Raw genomic sequence first — 21,291 nt, forward strand, 5'->3', positions numbered from 1 at the left:
GGAGGGATTTAAAAAAACAAAACAAAAAAAGTTTCCTCAAGGAAGTAATAGTTTAGAGAATAAAAGAAGACACTCCATGTAAAATTTTTTAGAATGCTGATTGACAAATGGTAAGTACTTAATAAGCATTATTTAAAAATCATACAAAGCAGAGAAGTACTTAAAGTTGACAACTAGTTATCAAGAAGAAAGAGAAGATGGGGTAAGCCAATTCCAGATAGAGGGAGCAGCACCTAAGGAGGCCTGAATGAGCATGGCATGACCTGAGAAGCCCAATGTGACTGTGGTCCAAAAGGAGGCCACAAAGAGTGTACGTGCAAGTGGTGCCCAAATGAGGTACAACATTATTAGGCATATTAAGGACATGGCACTTGGTACTAAGAGATTTTTTTAAAAATCACTGACTACTTTTAAATCACTCTGGTTGGGATCCCTGGGTGGCACAGCGGTTTAGCGCCTGCCTTTGGCCCAGGGCGCGATCCTGGAGACCCGGGATCGAGTCCCACATCGGGCTCTTGGTGCATGGAGCCTGCTTCTCCCTCAGCCTGTGTCTCTGCCTCTCTCTCTCTCTGTGTGTGTGACTATCATAAATAAAAGAAAAAAAATAAAAATAAATAAATAAATCACTCTGGTTCCAGCATAATGAATAGTTTGGAAGGATTCAAGGTAGAGTCAGGACCAAAAGATGGTTAGAACCTGGGTGGAGGCAAGTCACCTTTAAAAAATAGTGGGTGGGTTTGTAATAGCAGATGGGTTAGGAAGCAATATCAGTAGGATTCTGGGAATAAATTAATTGCGTACAGCAAAGGAGGAAGACAAGGGTGGCTTCCAGGTTTAGCAACTGATAAGTCAATAATGCCATCTAATGAAATCCAATACACTGAAAGAAGAGCGAGTTTTGGGGTGGTGGAGGGAGTGGAGAGTGTGTGTTTGATTTGGACATGTTCAGGATCAGGTGCTCAAGAGACAGACAACCCAGAGAGGTAAGAGAATCTGTACTGCTTTGCCTCAGAAAGCTATCATGATGGCAATGATTTTGTATTGGTGTATATATAAGTTATTATAAATATTTTTAAACTGATATTTCCTACTGTAAAGTCTACAGAAATATAGAAAACTATTAGACCTTCATCCTTTCTCAAAGTCCATCTTGGCTTCCACATCAAAATCACAGAGAACTTGAAAGGAAGGAAGAAAGACTGACAGCTAGAATAAATTTGGTCTTCTCCTTGCTTAACGTAAGAACTATTCTATCAAGTTCTACCTGTTAGTTTGTGGAAATATTTGAGAGTCTCAGAGGGAAAATCATGGAGTATCAAGACTGGGTCATATATTAGTATGTTATTGACATGTAACAAGTCACCACCTTTAGCAGCTTAAAATGATATAAATTTACCTCACAATTTCTGTGTGTCAGAAGTCCCGGCATGGGATCACTGCTTCCTAAGCCCAGGGTCTCACTAAAATCTAAAATCAAAGTGTCAACCAGGGCTGCAACCTTATCCCAAGCTCAAATTCCTCTTCCTAGCTCATTCAGGCTGTTGCCAGAATTCAGTTCCTTTGGTTGTAGGACTGAGGTCCTTGTTTCCTGGCTGGCTGTTGGACAGGAGTTCCTCTTGGCTTCCAGAAACCACCCTCAGGTACCTACCACATAGTACACTCTTCTCTCAAGAATATTTTCCTAGAGGCCAGCATCTGCTATTGCATCTTGTCCCTCTTAAGGACTCACGTGTCTATGTCAGGCCCACCAAGGATAATCTCCCTTTTGAATAACTTAAAGACCATCATTAGGGACTTTAATCACATCTGGAAAATCCCATGACAATGGGATTAACCTAATATAACCTAATCATGGCAGTGATACTCCATCATATTCACACACAGGAGGAGGAATTATAAAGGTTGTGGGTGATTGGGATCACTTTAGAGTTCTGCCTACCACCAGCAGGAATATCAGTAAAATACATATAATAAAGACATAATTCAAAATAGAAAGCCATTGACCAAAAAATGGCAAAGAGGAAAGAGAGGAGATACCTTTATATACCACCTCAAAAGCTCTAACAAATTAATAAGTGATTTATTGCAAGAAAGGCCACCTAAGAATTCTGGGTAATAATGCATATACACAATCAGACCTTCCGAGGAAGAACACAAACAATAAGGTCATTCCTCTATAAAAAGCTATACTATAAATCAGTGAATTGGGATATAGCCTGTAAACTAAATAATTGTATCCAGAAACTCCTGTCAGACTGAGGGGAGGAGAAAGGCAGCATAATTAGGGAAAGCTCAGAGATTCTTTTTAAAAATGAAAACAACAGGGATGCCTGGGTTGCTTAGTGGTTAAGCATCTGTCTTAGGCTCAGGTCATGATCCCGGGGTCCTTGGCTCAAGTCCCATAACAGGCTCCCATGGGGAGCCTGATTCTCCCTCTGCCTATGTCTCTGCCTCTCTCTATGTGTCTCTCATGAATAAATAAAATCTTTTTTAAAAAATATGAAAACAATAGGGGCGTCTGGTGGTGCAGTTGGTTAAGCATCTGACTCTTGGTTTTGGCTTGGGTCGTGATCTCAGGGTTGTGAGATGGATCCCCACATTAGGGTCTGTGCTCAGTGCAGAGTCTATTTGAGATTCTCTCTACCTCTCAGCCTTTTGTTCGTGTACTGTCTCTTTCTCTCTCTAAATTAAACAAATCTTAAAAAAACAAACAAAAAACTGTAAGGTAGACTACACATCCACCAGAACGGCAAAAACTTAAGAGGCTGATAAAATCACATTTTAGTGAGAATGTAGAACTGAAATTCTGTAGCAATTTCTTATTAATTTCTATAATTGAAGAATGCCTATTAGTATCTTCTAAAGCTAAACATATAACTATCTCATGATCCAGCAATTCCACTCCTAGGTATATCCCTAAAAGAAATGAGTGTTTATGTACAAAATTGTTTACAGCAGATTTGTCATAGCCTCAAAGTAGAAATGATTAATATCTATTAACAGGAGAATGAATAAATTATCCCATATCATACAACAAAACAGATAGCAAGAAAAACTGATATGTACAATAACATGAATGAATCTCGTGGGCATCATGTTGAGCAAAAACAGTTAGATACACAAGATGTTATATGATTCTATTTATACAGATTTAAAGAATAGGCAAAACTAAGTGATAGTATTATGAATCAGAAGAGTGGTTACCTTGAGGAAGTGGTACTGACTAGGAAGTGGCAGGAGAAAGCCTTCAAGGGGCTAGTTACATGGGTGTGTGTGTAAATATATATATATATATATATATATATATATATATATATATATATATATATACATTCAAAAAAATTAGCTCTATTTTTAAGGTAAGTGCACTTTATATACTTTATCATAGGTATATTCTACTTCAAGAAAAGGGAAATAATAAAATAGAATAATAAAATTAGGTAGAAAAAAGGAAGAGCAGAAAGGATTCAGTTCATTAGTAAAGACAATTTCTGTTTATGTCATATATTCTAAACGTAATTGAGACAGCTACAAATTTTAAAGTGTCAACAAACAATTATGACTAAAATCTCAACAAACACCATCTAAAACTGAGCTAATTATTCTCCTTGGGCATTATATTTGCCCAAAAATGTCCTAGAAGTGAAGGTATAAAAGGAACCATACAATCACTTAGGTAACAAAGGATGTCAATTTCTCAGGAAATAAGTCCAAATTCTGTATGTCCTGAGGAAACTATAACCATTGAGTTCATCAAAATAAACAGTTTAAAATAATCAGAGACAACCACTGAATTTAGATGCTAAATAACTCTTATGGCACAAGATCTTCTCTTGAGAAATTTTTAAAAAATGATTCAGTAAGGAATTCAAGGGGTCAGGATCATGGATTCCCAGTAAGAGTCACAGAATCTAGAAAATGGAGATAATCATGGATGAGTGGTGTATCCCATCAACAGCCTCGCTTTTATCCATCCTCCTCCTGCAACCACGCTGTGGGGAACAATGTTCATAAACAATTCACCGCTTACCTTCCCAGCCAAGTCAAAAATGTCCCTTGCAGATTAGCTGCCCTCTTTTTTAACTAGTTTGTCACACACGTTTTATTGTTTTTAAGAATTTATGTTGTTTTCAAAAGATCATTTCCCTTTATGATACTAAACTCTGATCTCTGCTAGTTCTAGGATTCTTTAGGTTAAGAGTTGTTAGCCCTCAGACTCCAATCTTTAGGAAGAGACCAAGTTCTAAGAATCAAGAACCTAGAGCTTTGGACTAAGGGTTGCAGAAATCATTTAACTTCTCCCTATAACTGAGAAAATCAGTTAAGTGACTTGCACAAAATTACAAAGCAAGCTGTTAAGCAAGATGAATTGTAGCTTGATTTCAGTAATAGAAATACAGGTCCATCTAGGAATTAAAAATAAAGAATTCATATTCTTCAGAGAGTTTAAAATGAGCATTCAAATTAATAGATCAACCAAAGCCTAAAAAGGAGAAAGTAGTATTTGCAATTTAAGAGGAGGAAGAGGAGGAGGAGGAGGAGGAGAAGGAGGAGGAAGAGGAGGAGGAAAAGAAGGAGGAGGAAGGAAGGAAGATAACCCTGATTCCAACACCAGACTTTGGAAAAGGAATGGTGATAGGTAATCAAACTGCTGAATGCCTTAAATATGAGGGAGTCGATGATAGATTAGACTAGATGTGGTTACATTAGACTGGATAGATTTAAACAAAACTAAAAGAGAAATATGAAAATATATGTTAAAAAAAAAAGGTGGTATCTTCACTCCTAACACTCCATAAAAACTACTCTCTTCTTGCATTTCCTATCTTAACAAATAACATCATTACCTACCCAAGTCACCAGATTGGAAAACAGAATCGGCCAAAATCCTTATCTTTCTTCAAACTCCACACAGAAGGAGTCATCATGCCCACCGCATTCTTCCTTGAAATTGGCTTTTGGATCTACTCCCCTTCTCTACACTCTCTACTGTTATCTCCAAAAAGACTGGCATGCTCTATAAGCTCTCACCTGAAATAACAATACAAGTTACCTTACTATACTCAATTCATCCTCCACAGGGTCCCCAGAATACTTTTTTCTAGAATGCATATTTGATTATGTCACTCTTCTACTTTAAACCCTTGGTGGGTTCCTTATCACCCAGAGGATAAAAACTATTGCTTCTTGCTGTTATACCAGGTCCTCTGAGACCTGCTTGCCTGTCTCCCTTTTCCAAACCCCATCTCTCCCAATATTCTCTGCTTCAAGTCCTAAATACCTACTATCCCATGAAGCTCTCATACATGGGGGTGTTGTTTCCATCTTCTCCCTACTCTCAGGGAGTGCCCTTCTCCAGGGGAAGTCTGGTTAACTCTCCTTTCCAATTACAGTACAAAGATTCCTCCTTTGGGGATCCCTGGGTGGCGCAGCGGTTTGGCGCCTGCCTTTGGCCCAGGGCGCGATCCTGGAGACCCGGGATCGAATCCCACATCGGGCTCCCGGTGCATGGAGCCTGCTTCTCCCTCTGCCTGTGTCTCTGCCTCTCTCTCTCTCTCTGTGACTATCATAAATAAATAAAAATTTAAAAAAAAAATTTAAAAACAAAGATTCCTCCTTTGTACACCATCTATGACTCCCCCTGGCAACGTTCAGTGTTTTCTCTTTCATACTCCCTATGGTACTCATAGTATTCATTAAAACTGTATTTGTTTCCAAGTCTTGTCTTCCATGGCACCTAGAACTCTCCTATATGCAGATGTTCCAGAAGCAGGCCTAGAGTACAGGTAATTTAGAAATGTTGACTATACATTGTCACCTCTAATACATCAACTGATACAACAACCCTAAGAAATAGGCAAGGTAAGTGTTGGTAACTTCATGATACAGATGAGCCACCCAGGGCTCCGAAAGGTAACGTGACTTGCCTGGTAAAAGCAAGATGAGTAATAGATACTCCTTCCATTAAACCACCATGCTCCCCAAGCTACTCAAAGCACAAACAGCTGCACCAATATTCCACATATGAACATCACTAACCAACTGAACAGGGATATGTAAATTAGTTAACTGGTGCTGAAATCAGACGTTAATGTGCAAACAAACAGGGACTTATTTGAGCTAAGTGGGCATGAATATGCAAATGAACTGGCTGCAATTCAGTAGATGTCATCACAATTCTAGGAATGAACATCCTATATTATGACTATTACAATATTCATGTAGCATTCATACATACTATCATATATTACTGTAATATGGGCTTTTTGAGTTTAAATTGTGGTAAAGCCAAAAGTAACTTGATGCATATTTTCATCCACACAATTACAAGCGGGAAATCAGATGTGAGCACACAGAACTCTGCAATCTCCATATATAACCAAGCTGCCATTCTCAGTCCAAGATGAACAAGGTACTCTGGAATTAGGTTAGGCTGGTCCTTCATGATCCAACCCCTGCCAAGATCTCCAGCCAAATCTACCTTGCACAGTCTAAGACACTACAATACTTGCATTTACAACAGTTGTTTTTCCTACAGAAGTTTTAATAAAGGGGCATAACTATAGCATTTGAAAACCCCTCAGAAAACCCAATACATTGTTATGCTCAGTTTTTACTCAGGTATTATATGACTTTAATTTCCTATCATGGGATCCCTGGGTGGCGCAGCGGTTTGGTGCCTGCCTTTGGCCCAGGGCGCGATCCTGGAGACCCAAGATCGAATCCCACGTCGGGCTCCCGGTGCATGGAGCCTGCTTCTCCCTCTGCCTATGTCTCTGCCTCTCTCTCTCTGTGTGTGTGTGACTATCATAAAAAAAAAAAAAAATTTCCTATCATCACCAATTCTATCAATTCTTATCACCTATCATCACCAGTTCTATCATTTCTTAACCTCTTAATTGTTATTACCAACAATGACCCAAGCCACTCTCAACAGCTTTGGTGTCCCTTCTATTATCTCTGGTTCCTGAAAGTAACAAATTATAATCAGTAAAGTCTGTACACAGAAACTGATTTCCTGGGGCACCCAGGTAGCTTAGTGGTAGATGGTCTGCCTTTGGCTCAGGCTCCTGGGATCAAGTCCCACATCGGGCTCCCTGCAAGGAGCCTGCTCCTCCCTCTGCCTAGGTCTCTGCCTCTCTCTCTGTTTCTCTCATGAATAAATAAATAAAATCTTTTTTAAAAAGAAGGAAGGGAGGGAAGGAGGGAGAAAGGAAGGAAGGAAAAGATTTCCTTAATAGAAAAAGTTAGGGGTGCCTGGGTGGCACAGTCAGTTGAGCATCTGACTCTTGGTTTTGGCTCAGGTCATTATCTCAGGATCCTGGGATGGAGCCCAGTGTCAGGTTCCATGCTCAGTACAGTCTGCTTGAGACTCTCTCTCCTTTCCCTCTGCCCCCGCAATGCATTCCCTCTAAAATAAATAGATCTTAAAAAAAAAAAATGCCTGTATCCTTCTAACTCATGTCATGAAACGAGAAAAGATTACATGCGCACACTTCCATACATTCATCTCTGCCATGCCCACTGCCTGAAATGCCCACACCTTCTTTATCTGCAAAGCCTCTCTTCATCTTCTATGAGTAGCTAGAAACTTACTTAGGAAAGCATTCCTGCCATCCCAGCACTGTATACACACCTCAGTTACACATCTACACAATTCCATCATACTGCGGGTCACAGTGCCGTGATCACACAGTTTGCACGTTGAATTCATCAGGATATAAGCAAGGTTGCAAGTAGCAGAGAACTAAAATACCACTGACTTAAACAAGACGGTTTATTCCTCCCTCATTGAGAAGTTTGGGATGGCACAGTGGCTCTAGTCATGAGAAGTCTGGTGGCTGCACAGTATCCAACTCAAGCTGCTTTTATCTACCACCTCATCCGCAAGGCCTGACAGCTCCCCACATGTCATTCATGCTGTGTGTGAGAACACACTCACACATACACTGGGCTGGGAGAAAAGGGACAGCCAGTTCCTTTCCTTTGAATATAAGACCTGAAGCTCTACACATGACTTTCACGCACATTTTACTGGCTCGAATTAAATGGTTGCTGCATGGAAAGCTGAGAAATGTTTGTATTTTGGATGGCCATGTATCTGGCTAAAAATTAGGGGCTATATTCACATGGAGGAGAGAGAACAAATGCCAGGGCACAAGTGCTGGTCTCTGGGACATGGTCATGGCCCCTCTGCTCTTTTGCTCTTCAAAGGCAAAACTTAGTTCTGTTCATTATTGTATCCTCAAGGCCCTGTCCAGGACAAGTAAATGTAATAAGTCTCTACACATTCAATAAATACACTGAAAGTCCTAGAAAACACAGGACACAAAGGAGAACAGCTGCTGACCTCACCTGACACTGGTTTCTGATGTGGTGGACAAGGCTGAGGGAGAAAAGGGGGCAGGGAAGTTGGCAGGGAGCACTTATACTCCTGAAGTATTTTAGGGTTGGTCTGAATTCAGAAGTAACTCATACCCATATGACCTGGCAATGCTGGACCTGGCATTGCAATGGAATGGTGCAGGCCAAGAACTAATAAAAGACTTTCCTGCAGGAGCATTACATTACATATATGGCTAGGTCTCAGGAGACTTAAGAGGCCTTTTAAAAATTGTTATATTTGTACTTTTTACGAAATGTATAATATATGAATGTACAGGACATTTAGTACAGTTTTAAAACTACAACAGCATCTCCATCACTTAGCTTAAGAAATAGAACAGTACTATTATCTTTGAAGCTCCATGTGCTTCTCTCTGATTATACCCTCTTCTATCCTTTCCCAAGCTGATCTCTTTCTTGAGTTTTATGTCCATGCTCCCTACCTTACCTTCTTCACATTTCATCACATTAAGATATATGCCTAATGATATTTCGATTCTGCTTTTGACCTTCATACAGATGGAATTTGACTATCTATAATCTTCTGTGATTGATTTTGAGAGCCAAGTTAATGCACAGTACAATTCATTCATTTTCGTTGCTATATAGTATTCTACTGCATGTCTATGTCACGATTTAGAAATCTATTCTCCTATCTATGGCGTCTGAGTTGTTTCCAGGCTTTTGTTATTCAAACAATTCTACTACGAACTCAAGCGTCAACAGGTTTTGCCTTTCACATTTCAGTTCTCAATGCACTCAAAATTTATTTTCCTAAATGATATGAGTTTCAAATTCAACATCTTTATTTGTTTGTTTATAGTTAATCAATTGTCTGACCACCCATTACTGACTAGTCTGTCCCATTCCTACAAATCTATAATGTCATCTATCTCCTTATCAATTTTCCTCTGGATACAGCTCTGCTTCTGGGAGTCTTCAGTTTTATAATGGCACCTCAGGTGATCCATAGACGAGAGGAGCAGATGGAGGGGGTCTGGGCACATGGGGCTCTGAGTCCCAGACCCCACTTAATTAAACCAACTCCACCTCAGTCTGCTTTCTATACTCAACTCTGAAATAAAACATACAGAAAACAGGCTCTAGGACTAAAATAATAAGTCTGAAAAGTACTAGGTTATGAATTCCAAAGCACTTTCTACCATCAAAGCCTACTGTTTTATTTTCTAGGCCTCATACTATATGCACATGTATGTCAATTTTTTCTGAATTTTGATAACAGATCACTTCACAGAAGGTCATCTCTAACTATTAATGTTCCTAGAAGGACTCAATCTTCATTCTGAAAATGTAAAACTATCTTATGAACTCTGTTTTTTTGGGACAATGATCAAGTTGCTCTTTGGCATTCTCATCTCATTACTTTCCCCATGACAGACTATAAATGTTCCTGATTTTCTCTATTTTCTAAAATACCTCAATCAGAATTAATTGCACCATATAAACTACTAAATTTGGCAAAAATATAATTTCCTGCAGTCCTAAGGAAAAATCTAAGGAAATAAGCAAAGCTGTTATATTAATTTAAAAAATTAATGTAGGCCAAATGATAAAAAAACATGACAGAAAACAACTTTAAAATTTTTCTTTTTTTTTTTTTTTATTTTTTTTTATTTTTTTTTAATTTTTCTGATACATGTTACAAATTTGTTATTCCTTCATATTTTCTCTTTATATAAAAAGAGAAATGCATAAGTGTCACTTTTTAACCTAAAATATACACCTCACTTACCAGTATTCAGTCTTTTCCCATATCTATATGGATGAATGAATAAATGGGTAGCAAAAAGTTTTCTTAAAAATAAGGTTTTATGTCATCAACTAGTTCTGCATGATGACCAATGATCATTTCTCAAGAGTGAGGTTCCCAGGCTCTACTAAGGCTTTGTGATGGCTGTTTTGCACTCTCAAGGTCCACTGTCCCATGACCTCCGGTCCCTCCACATGGCTCAGATACCAATGGTTTGTCCAATGGGTACAGAGGACTATCTCTGAACTAGAATTCCTCAGAAAATAAACTCACATCATAAATTAAATCCAAAAGCAAAGAACATTTTTTTTAAGATTTTATTTATTAATTTGAGAGAGACAGACAGAGGGCATGAGAGTGAGCCAGAGCATGAGCAGTAAGGAGGGGCAGGAGAGGGAAAAGCAGACTCTGTGCTGAGCAGGGAGTCTGATGCAGGGCTTGATCCCAGGACCCAGTGATCATGACTTTAGCTGAAGGCAGATGGCTTAATTGACTAAGTCACCCAGGCATCCCTGGCATCCTTTAAGAAAGAACATTCTTAAAATAAATATCTACATTGCAAAGGTTATGGCAAAGAGGTGATACATTTGGTAATAATCTCAGCATAAGAATACTTCTATTTCCTAAATAATCTGAACTAATGCATTAGTCTGTTCATGACCTGAGGAAAATATATTACTTACTACCTCTTAGGAACATATAAAGAAAATAGCATTTATAAAAATTCTATTATAACTTCATTATAAGACAAATCTTCCATGTGAGGAAGTTAAGAACAGTCTTTTAAAAAAATCAAGAATATAAATATATAAAAGGAAAGGGAATCAATTTTTATACACTATTTTAGAACCTAAAACAGAAAAGAGAACTACTAAAAGATCAAGGTTATTTTGAAATAATTATATGCAATTTTAAGAAGAAAAAATGTATTTTTTCACATCCCCTGCATATTGCTACATAGTTATTAGCAAAGTCATTACCCAAAATTTAAGACTACAAAGAATTTTCTAATCATATTTCAAGATATAAAGCTTTACAAGTGCTTCTTATATTTAAGGCTATGGAACAAACGTGTGGTATGAGTGTAAAATCGCTATACCTCACTCCAGCCAAAATATCCCTGAAAATGTGTGCATAAATGAAATCTTGCTTTAAATGCTCCATTATAGAATAGCTTGCTATTTGAGAGACTCCTATTATAAATCCTTTTGTAAAAAAGGAAAATCAACTCATGGCTAATGTATTTCAAATATCACTCTACCTTAAGGCGAGGTACTTCCAAACAGATTAATTACATACGATATTATTAAGTATTCACAACCCCCCAGTCACCAACAACCCATTAGAGAGAAAAACTCAGAAAATTCAGGTCAGGTCAGTATAGGAGCCCAGTTTTCCCTGATGCCAATACTCCCTTATTTACCATGTAAAGCAAATCCTCTTAGAGAAGTCAATTCTCAAGTGGTTGGAGCCTTAGAGAATGTTTTAATGTCAGGGCTATAGAAATGCTACTCATTAGACTAATGGGAATAAAAACAGCACTCTAAAGGTAATATTATTGAGTACAAACAGAAGTACTAAGTAGCCCCCAAGACAGAAAAGAAACTGTAATCAAAACTGACTATACATTTCTACTTGGATCAATGACAATTAATATACTCTACACATTCGTGAGTTTTATTAACCTAAAAACGAATGAAGATGACAAATCGCAGGACTCCTAACTCTGTTTATTAAACCTCCCACTAGGTTTTCTCAAATAAGTAGGACTCTACCTACAAATACGGAGACAAGGGGGAGAGAGGCCTCCTCTCCTCCATCCTATTCTTTTTTGAGTGTTTACTTCAAGCCAAGCATTGTCCCAGGCATTGGAATGCACTAATGAATGAGACTTGCATTTTGGGATTCAGAGGCAATTGTAGAATATCACCAAGTGAGAAAGACATGCAGAAATTAAGAATTAGGTGGGAAAAAAAGAATACGTGATAAAGTATGATAGGATGATGAGGAGGAGGGGGCAGGATGCTGGAAGAGGTCAGGAAACAGTAATTCAGGAGACCTGTCTGGAAGTCATCTGCACGGAGGCACTAAGCCAAACTCAGTATGGGCTGAGACATCAGGGACAGTCTCCAGAGTGAGCACAAGACCGGTCCCACAACCAACCCTGAGACCCTCCAATACGTGCAGGCAAAACAATGCATGGCTGGCTGAAACATCAAGTAAGGTAAATACAGGGAAGCGAACACTCAATCTGCCAAGATGAGGGGCGGTGGGGAGGTCACTGGTGACCTTGAGAGCAGCCAACTCAGGGGAGCACTCAGGCTGGAGCAGCAGAGAAAACAAGAGATAAAGAAGTGGGTGAAGTTCTCCCAATTCCAGAGAGAAATTTAACTTAAATTTCTTTAAGCGCCATTTTACTTTAAATCAATTACTGCTATTCTAATTTTTCTGGAGCTTTAAAATTGAATTTTATAGTCTCAATATCCCCCTAATGTAGTCAAAATTGCTAAAAGCTCCATTTTGCAAATGAGAAAACTGAGGCACAGTGGGATTGATTAACCTAAGAGCTTATTTTGGTCATGAGCAGCAGTTTTTGATTTTTTTTTTTTAAATCCTCACAAGATAATATGTTCATCAGTTATCTTATTCTCCCGAAGAATCTGAGAAGCTATATTCAAGCTAAATGTTCATTAATATGACTGTCTCTCTAATCTGTAACTTGGCTATCTAAGCAGCACAATGAAGTAGTGGAGAGAAACAGGAAGTCTCTGATTAATGGAGACACACAAGTTAGATTTCCACCTGTTATCTTGTACACTTTGAAACAACACTCCCACCTCCTCGGCCCAACTGCCAACAGCAGACAATATAATGAACCATCTGTACTAGAACAGAGCCAACTGAGATGGGTTGATGATACCAAAGAAATCACATTCCCCTTTGTGTTGTTGGGTTGAGTAACATTTTTAATTGCATGATAAATTGAAAATGTTGGTAAAAACTCAACTTTTATAAAATTTAGGCTTTGTAACGTTAGTTTGATGGTCTTTCTGGTGGATGTTCTTTGCCGCAGAAGGAAGTGTTGACCCTCTGAACCAAACCACTGGGAAGCAAAGCCTGCGGCTACGTGGTGATGAAAGAAGAGACAAAAATCTTCCGCAGGTCTCTTAGGATTTGACTGAACTTTTCAATTATACCTTTTCAAGGATAAACTCAAATGTAGATCTCACTGTGGTCCTTGGACAAGTAGGATTAATAGAATAACTGAAAAGGGCAGGCCTTTTCTTAATGGAAAATAGGTGTGATTTTCCCCTTTTCCTGCTGAAACGTTAAAGCATTCATCAGAGACACTTTTGCTCCTCAATGAAACACCACCAAACTTTTACAAAAACTCATCGGCTGAACTATTCTCTCACCATGCCTGTGATCTGTCAGCTCAGCTAAATTAAATTATATTTTAATGATTATTATGAACACAATATGTTTGCTGACCACTTTCTTCTCTGCAACCGGAGATAAATTCTCCTATTTTGCTGAACACTGCTAAGTAAAATATACTATTGCATATGGTTCCATATTTCAATTAACTTTCTGAAAAAATGAGAAAGTTCCTAGTTAGATAGATTCTTCAATTACCCACCCTCATGGAATAAACTTCCTCTATAACATAGCTGGATTTAAAAATGTTTTTCAATTATATACAGCAGTACTGTCCTAGGCCAGACAGCTCAGTGGTAACATTTCTACTAAATGAAGCTACGTATGACTGCAGGACAAAAACAGATCTACACACAACATCTACTTCTCCCTAAACTTAAAAACTAATATAACCAGTGAAGCTGATACTAGTTCTCAGTGGCCCCACCTCCCTTTGGGGCCCTTCTTAACTCTCCATCCCACGATGGACATCAGCTGTCCTCATTTGTTCTGTTGCTGAGTGAGCCAGTATTATTGAATATTTACCATACCAGGTACTGTGCTAAAGATAGGAAATAAAATTGTATTTCTCTCATGAACTTATAGTTTTGTGGCAGACTCAAACAAGTGAGCATTAATCCATAGAACAGTGTGAAAAGTGCTCAGAAAGGGAATGTTAAGGATATGGTAGGAGGACACAGTCGGTGGGGGTGGGGGGGGGAAATAATCTGAGAAGAAGGGGGGTGGTGGACAGTCATCAGAGTAAGTGACAACTAAACTGAAGTTGGAAAGTGGCAAAATTAGAGAGGGAGACAAACCATGAGAGACTCCTAACTCTGGGAAACCAAGGGTCACAGAACGGGAGGTGGATGGGTGGATGGGGTGACTGGGTGATGGACACTGAGGACCCTTGATGGAATGAGCACTGGGGGTGTTATACCATATGTTGGCAAATTGAATTAAAAAAAAATTTTAATAGTTAAAAAAAAAAAAAAAGAAAGCAGAGTAGGATTTAGCCAAAGAGAATGAGTATAAAAACTGAAGTGGGATCCCTGGGTGGCGCAGCGGTTTGGCGCCTGCCTTTGGCCCAGGGCGCGATCCTGGAGACCCGGGATCGAATCCCACATCGGGCTCCCGGTGCATGGAGCCTGCTTCTCCCTCTGCCTGTGTCTCTGCCTCTCTCTCTCTGTGACTATCATAAATAAATAAAAATTAAAAAAACAAAAAAAACAAAAAAACTGAAGTGATGGGACCAGCAACAACAACAGGGCAGGAGGAAGAGAAGATACATTTCTGACATGGTCAGCACTTCTCTAAACACTGCCCATAGCTTAACTCAACATAGCTCCTGAGGTGGGTACTGTTATCTCTGTTCCCATTTAGGGGCAAGGAAACAGAGGCACAGAGGTTAGGAAACTAGTAAATGGGGAGAGCTAGGTTGTAAGTGTAGGCAATCTGAGCCCAGAACTCTCCCCTCTTCATTGTGTTTCCCCACTGCCTTGCCATCTGGTGGACCACCGGGGTGGGGGGTGGGGGGGGTGGCGGAAAAGCCACCCTGCATGGCTGAGAACGCAGAGCACTCGCTATCCTCACTAACAAAAAAAAAAAGAAAAGAGTCTACCATCAGTCATCTGTCTTGGTTGACTAATTATGCTTGAATCTGAATGAATGACAGGTTGCACTGCTGTCCCATTAATTATGTCATCTACCTCTTCATCTCTAAGTGTCAAACACAAGGCTTCCTTGTAGGGATGTTGATACAAAGGGAGGCTGTGTGTGGGTAGGGACAGGGGGTATGCTGGAAGTCTCTGCTCTACACTCAACTTTGCTGGGAGCCGAAAACTGCTTTAAAAAATTAAGTTTATTAATGAATAAAAAGTGAAAGGATCTAAAACAGAAAGAAAAAAAGAAAGGCTTGCTTTGTCCCCATGAAAGGAATTTCACATACTACAAAGTGGAGAGAAATGGTTGGAGATAAATTTAAAGTTTCTTTAAGTCAACTCTGCAATTAAAATAAGGACACTGAGTACAGAAGGTGGCTCTGGCTCTAAACGCTCAGTGACAGCCCCTGTGTGGCAGTTTAGTCATGATCAGTCCTACAGGATCATGTGTTCTGTTACCATCATTTCCAGAAAAGCTTCTGGGTCTGGCCTCTCCTCCCGGGATGAATCTATCCGCTAGAGCCTGGGTCACCTTCTGCCTTCACTCCCTGACTTATTTCTATCCTAACTACCCTTTGCACCCATGCACCTCAGGACTCCAAGATGCATACTTCATGTTTCCAACAATGCCGAGCAACACTATTATTAAATAAAATGTTGGCAGGCTAATTTCCTTTTCCTGACATCCTCAAACATATTTCTAGGCTTTTAGTTCTGGTGACTAACCTTATACGTGAGCTGTGGAATTATTACTGTGGTATGGGCATGGGACAGCACAGTAGCACCTTTGGAAAAATGTATAGGCATTTAGATTAATAGTGAAGGCAGAGGTAGAAATGGCTAGGTGGTGGCCCTTAAATCCAGAAAAGCTGGTAACTTCATAGTAATAGTTTGATGTAGAAACATGATGAATCTTAAAAACTAAATATTTAATTGTGTAGGCCATTCACTGTAAAATATTTCAAGTGCCTCTACTGCATCCCCAAACATGGAAGGGTTCTTTGGCATCCTTCATGCAGGAAGCCCATAGTTTTAAAATACTTTAAATCATCACTCCCTTCTCTCAACGGCTCGAGCATTTTAATGCATACCATCTACTTAGCTGTTAGCACTGACTTCCCGATACTATTACTGATACTCATGCCTTACTCTCATAGCTGGATCTTAAGGCTTTATCTTTTCTTTTCTTCTACTAACCTCCATCCCCTCCGGTGCCTAGGATGACAGACACTTAGCAGGACTTCATAAATCTTTCTTAATTGATTGCATTTATCATGATTAGCATCCTTCTTGTCACAGATGGAAATGTTATTGGATTTTTAATTTAATTAAATTTGCTTACAATTTATTTTCTCAAGTATTTGCTTCTACAGATTACAACTCTTTAGTAACCATGTGTGAATATCAAAAATCCTGTATATCAAAGCCAGCTTGATTACAATATCCTACCTAGAGACACTGTTCCTCCTTTTAAATAATGACAGAGGCTGCATTTACCCTTTCCCCAATCCTAGGTACTCTTGCTACATTCCAGAAGGCATGGAAAGCAGTAACTAAGTCTAACAGTGACAGCTACAGAAGACTAGCATTCTCCTAGACTATGACTGGACTCGTGTGCCATGATTAAGCACGAAGTGCCTATTTTTACATTGAGTTCTCTCTTGAATGGTAGCAGGTCTACAAATCCTGCGGTCATAGCAATAGTTTTAGCTGCTTGGCAGCAGACATTGGTACGTAAGAGAAGAAAAAGATTATCAAATCTTTAAATCTTTGCTATGTTGAAAGAATCCTGTGAATGAAGGCCACAAATTCATAGGTGCCAAACACTTCAGATCTTCTTCCAGAAACTAATTTTTCCAGAGAAGTTCAATCACCTACCTTGAAGTTCTCCACTGCGACTGTAGAGCTCTCGTCTCTGCTCTCGCAAATAGGCACTCATGCTGATGGCATGGGAGGAGGATTCGAACCTGTAACCAAATACAGGGTAAAGAAAGAGGCAGTAACCAAATAGGCAGTGTCCAGCCATGGATTCCAAAAAACTATTCTACTATAATCTGTGTGGTGCAGCCCAGGGTTCCACGACCCAAACATTCTGGCTACTCTGTGACAGGGCCAAAGCAGGCTGCCACAGACCTTGGTTTATGAACAACATTTCCTGGCTAACGCTCCTCCACAATGGCATTTGGATCATTTGCTCCTTCTTCATTTCAACTGATATAACTCTCATCTGTCACACTTTCTTCTTTGCCAGGATTCCTACGCACACGCAATAAGGGATTCCCATAAAGTCATCCTAATTGTGCTACTACCCAGCTCACAAGGCACAAGAGACTGCCAGCTGCCTCCATGGAAATACTGGCTGCACAGAGCAGACATCTTGCTTCTCAAACTCCCTTGGTTAGAGAATCAGTACAAAAGGCACGCTAGCAATGCTGCTGAATACACCAACGAAGCAAGGCTTCTGCAGTCTCTCCTTAAGAGTCCTCAGAACCAACAGAGTTTCTAAATGGTTTCTGATCTGCCCACCTACAACATGAAATACTCTCAAAACTATCAGGGGACAAAGTGTGTGTTCACACCACCCCAGGAATCACTTCAGAGGTCAGCAACATGGAGGAAAGGCACGTGATACAGAACAGGTTTCTAAAGGCAAAACAATGACTCAAGAATAAAAAAACAAAAGAAAAAAAATCAGTCTTAAGAGAAACCTCCATTCCACGGGGCATTCAGCTTCTCTGCTCCCTCTTCAAACAGCTGTGTGCTCAGGAAAAGTGGTTCCTCTCTGGCCCAAGACTACCAGCAGAGATGACCCCTGACTGTTTAAGGGGGAGAAAACAGGTAGAATGAAGACTGTGTCAAAAGTAAACTCTCTGACGCGTTAAGAAATTTCATTTCAGAGCTGTATTTTCAAAGACAGAGGAACAGGCTGACAGGAGGAATCCTCCAAAGAATGATTGCCACTAAGTGGTAAACAGCAACATCACGGAAGAGCAACAGTGATAATGGCATAGGTTTCTGGCAACAAAAAAGGAATGCCACCACTCTCTTAATTATGCCTTCTTTATCCATTCTTTGACAAGGAAGATGAATGTCTGTCCGAGGGAAACACTTGGGTTGCTTGATCCTCTCTCTGCACCCTGCCAAGAACTGAGAGAGCCCTCACAGCCAGGAGGAAGGCAAAGTGTATAGTCCTTCAAAAGTGCCACCTGCCAGTCAAGTACAGGAAAGAAGCCGCTGACCTCCAAAAAGCATGCTGACAGCTATTGATCAGAAATGGCAAGGGAAAAAGAAATAAACTCTTGAGCAAAGAATAGAGAGGCACACATTAGACAATACGAGAGAACTTAAAACACACTGAATTAACCTTTCTAGGGGCAATTAAGAAGAGTAATAAAGTCCTTCACAGATGTCATAAAAACAGATTACAGCTCACTCAAATCTTAATCCTTTATGACCTGATGTATTTTTGCTACTCAGGAACCCTCTGTATGTTTGCCACAACTCGTAGATTGCTATAATTTTATGGTAAAAGAGGCACTAGAGATGATACTGTCTCACCTCCTTATTTTATAGCCAAAGGACAGAGGCTCACTACAACAGGAGACCTACTCTGGCTCGCATGGTTCATTAACAGCAGGACCAAGACTAGAAGCAGGCAAATCTGTAAGAGTAGTCTAATTCTGCGTGGGTGGTGAGTTTTTATTACTATGCAATACTGACAAATGTTTAACAATTACTTAAGTTCACTTATTCAGTCCTAATCATTTATATGTTTTTCAATACCACAATTTCAGGACTGGCTAAATGTGTTAAAATGTCTATGTGGTCTGAGGCTGAAAGTTAAGGGTGATGGTTGAGAGCATGAAATCTCAACACGCTGAAACCTGCTTTCTGCGATACACCTAGATTTACAACAGTGAGTTGAGGTAGGAAGAGAGAGAGAAAGAGAAAGCGTGCCACACAGCAAGCGGGAGAGCAAAGCAGAGGCCTAAGGATTAGGCAGCATCTGAGGCCATCCTAGTTGATCCCTTTCTTCCTTCCACTATCTTCCCTGTTTGCTGGCAGAGCCCCCATTCCATGGGGCATTCGGCTTCTCTGTTCCCTCTTCAAACAGCTGTGTGCTCAGGAAAAGTGGTTCCTCTCCAGCCCAAGACTACCAGCAGAGATGACCCCTGACTGTTTGAGACAATCACCGTGGTCTGCCAGGGACTACTTTAGGAATGAACGTTAAGACCCAATCCTAAAACCTGATGCAAACTTGCAGAGGGCCTCTGTCACTGACGGAAAAGATGAATAAATAGATAACAATTATTAATTTCAGAAAGATCTGAAACAGAACAGCCACTTTGTAAGAGAGTGTGGCAGTGTCTTACAAAGCTAAACATAATCTTACCATAGGATCCAGGAATCAATCTCTTAAGTATTTACCCAAATGAACAGAAACCTTACATTTACACAAACACCTGCACATTTACTGCAGCTTTATTCACAATGGCCAGAAATTGGAAGCAACCAAGCTGTCTTTCAACAGCTGAATGGAAAAAACCAAGGTACATATACACAATGGAATATTATTTAGCAATACAAAGAGATGAGCTATCAAGCCACAAAAAGACATGTGGAATCTTAAATGCATATTGCTAAGTGAAAGAAGCTTGTCTGAAAAGAAGCTACATACTGTATGATTCCAACCATAAGACATTCTGGAAAAGATAAACTATAGAGAGTGATTATCAGGAGTTCAGGGGGTAGAGAAAAGAGGGAAGAATAGGTGGAAAACAGGATGTTAGGGGCAGCAAAAATATTCTGTATGATAACGTGATAGGGCATTTATCAAGACCCAAAGAATGTACCACACACGTAGCGAACCCTGAGGTAAACAATGGACTTTAGTTAATAATGATGTATCAGTATCAGTCCATCAGTTGTAACAAACGTACCACATAACAAGGAATACAAGATGTTAACAAAAGTGGAAATTCTGAGGAAGAAGGACATAAGGGGACTCTGGCCTGTCTCCTTGATTTTTCTGTAAACTGAAAAGTGGCATAAAAAAATAGTCTATTAGGGACACCTGGGCCGCTCAGTGACCAAACATCTGCTTTCACCTCAGGGTGTGATCCTAGGGTCCTGGGATCAAGTCCTGCATTGGGCTCCCAACATGGAGCCTGCTTCTCCCTCTGCCTATGTGTCTGCCTCTCTCTCTCTCTCTCTGTGTCTTTCATGAATAAACAAATAAATCTTCAAAAAAATAGTCTATTAATTTCAAGAAAACGAAAAGTTGCAGGAAGAATCATACCCCTTCCTCAGCATCACCATTATCCTAGAGTGGGACCAAATGGCAGGGAAATGAAAGGGTTGGGTCCCTGAGGATCCCACACTGTTGAATTACGGACTCTTCCATGTTCCTCCTTCCCATGTGAGGTAAGAACCTTCAGCTGTGTGGGATCCTGTGTTACCTGTAGACTAAAGCATCTTAACTAACAGTGCGTCTATCCTCTGCACAAAATGGTAAGACATAAGAAAGCATTCAATGCACAGAAGGCATTTTATTACAATGCAGGCACATTCACTCCCCTCTTCTTTACACCACAAGATGAATGCACTGCTGAAATTTTCCATAACGATTAAGAACTCTATGAATCTATGATAGAAACAAATCTCAAAGGTGAATCAATAAGAGACACTGGAGCTTCAACTATTCAAAAATAATGAATTCAAAATACAGAAATAATACTTCTGTAGTCCCTTTCTATGCTTAGATTTACAGGTACAACTTCTTAACCCATTATTTCCCAACTCCTCAGAAGAACACACAGACCTGCCAAGATTGAAATCCTGCTTCTACCAATTCCTAGCTATGTGAATTTACCTAAACTGCTTAACCTCACTCATATCTCAAGTTTTTATGTGCAAAAAAGGATTAAGAATAAAACCCCAACCCAGGGGATCCCTGGGTGGTGCAGCGGTTTGGCCCCTGCCTTTGGCCCAGGGCGTGATCCTGGAGACCTGGGATCAAATCCCACATCGGGCATCCGGTGCATGGAGCCTGCTTCT

General features: G+C 39.8%; 1 protein-coding gene across 6 annotated transcripts in view; it reads right to left on the minus strand.

The window, feature by feature from the left end:
* The window catches only part of EXOC4 (exocyst complex component 4), a 754,775-nt gene that overhangs the window by 536,990 nt on the left and 196,494 nt on the right, over positions 1-21,291 (minus strand). For all 6 annotated transcript variants that reach the window (XR_012002627.1, XR_012002626.1, XM_026010860.2 and 3 more), the window contains exon 9: positions 17,113-17,201. Coding sequence is in view for 4 of the 6 variants with exons in the window: in XM_026010860.2 (XP_025866645.1) it covers positions 17,113-17,201 (89 nt within the window). In the remaining 2 variants the exon portion in view is untranslated. The remainder of the gene's footprint in view (positions 1-17,112; positions 17,202-21,291) is intronic.

This window comes from Vulpes vulpes, chromosome 7 (genome assembly GCF_048418805.1).
Source record: "Vulpes vulpes isolate BD-2025 chromosome 7, VulVul3, whole genome shotgun sequence".
NCBI lineage: Eukaryota > Metazoa > Chordata > Mammalia > Carnivora > Canidae > Vulpes > Vulpes vulpes.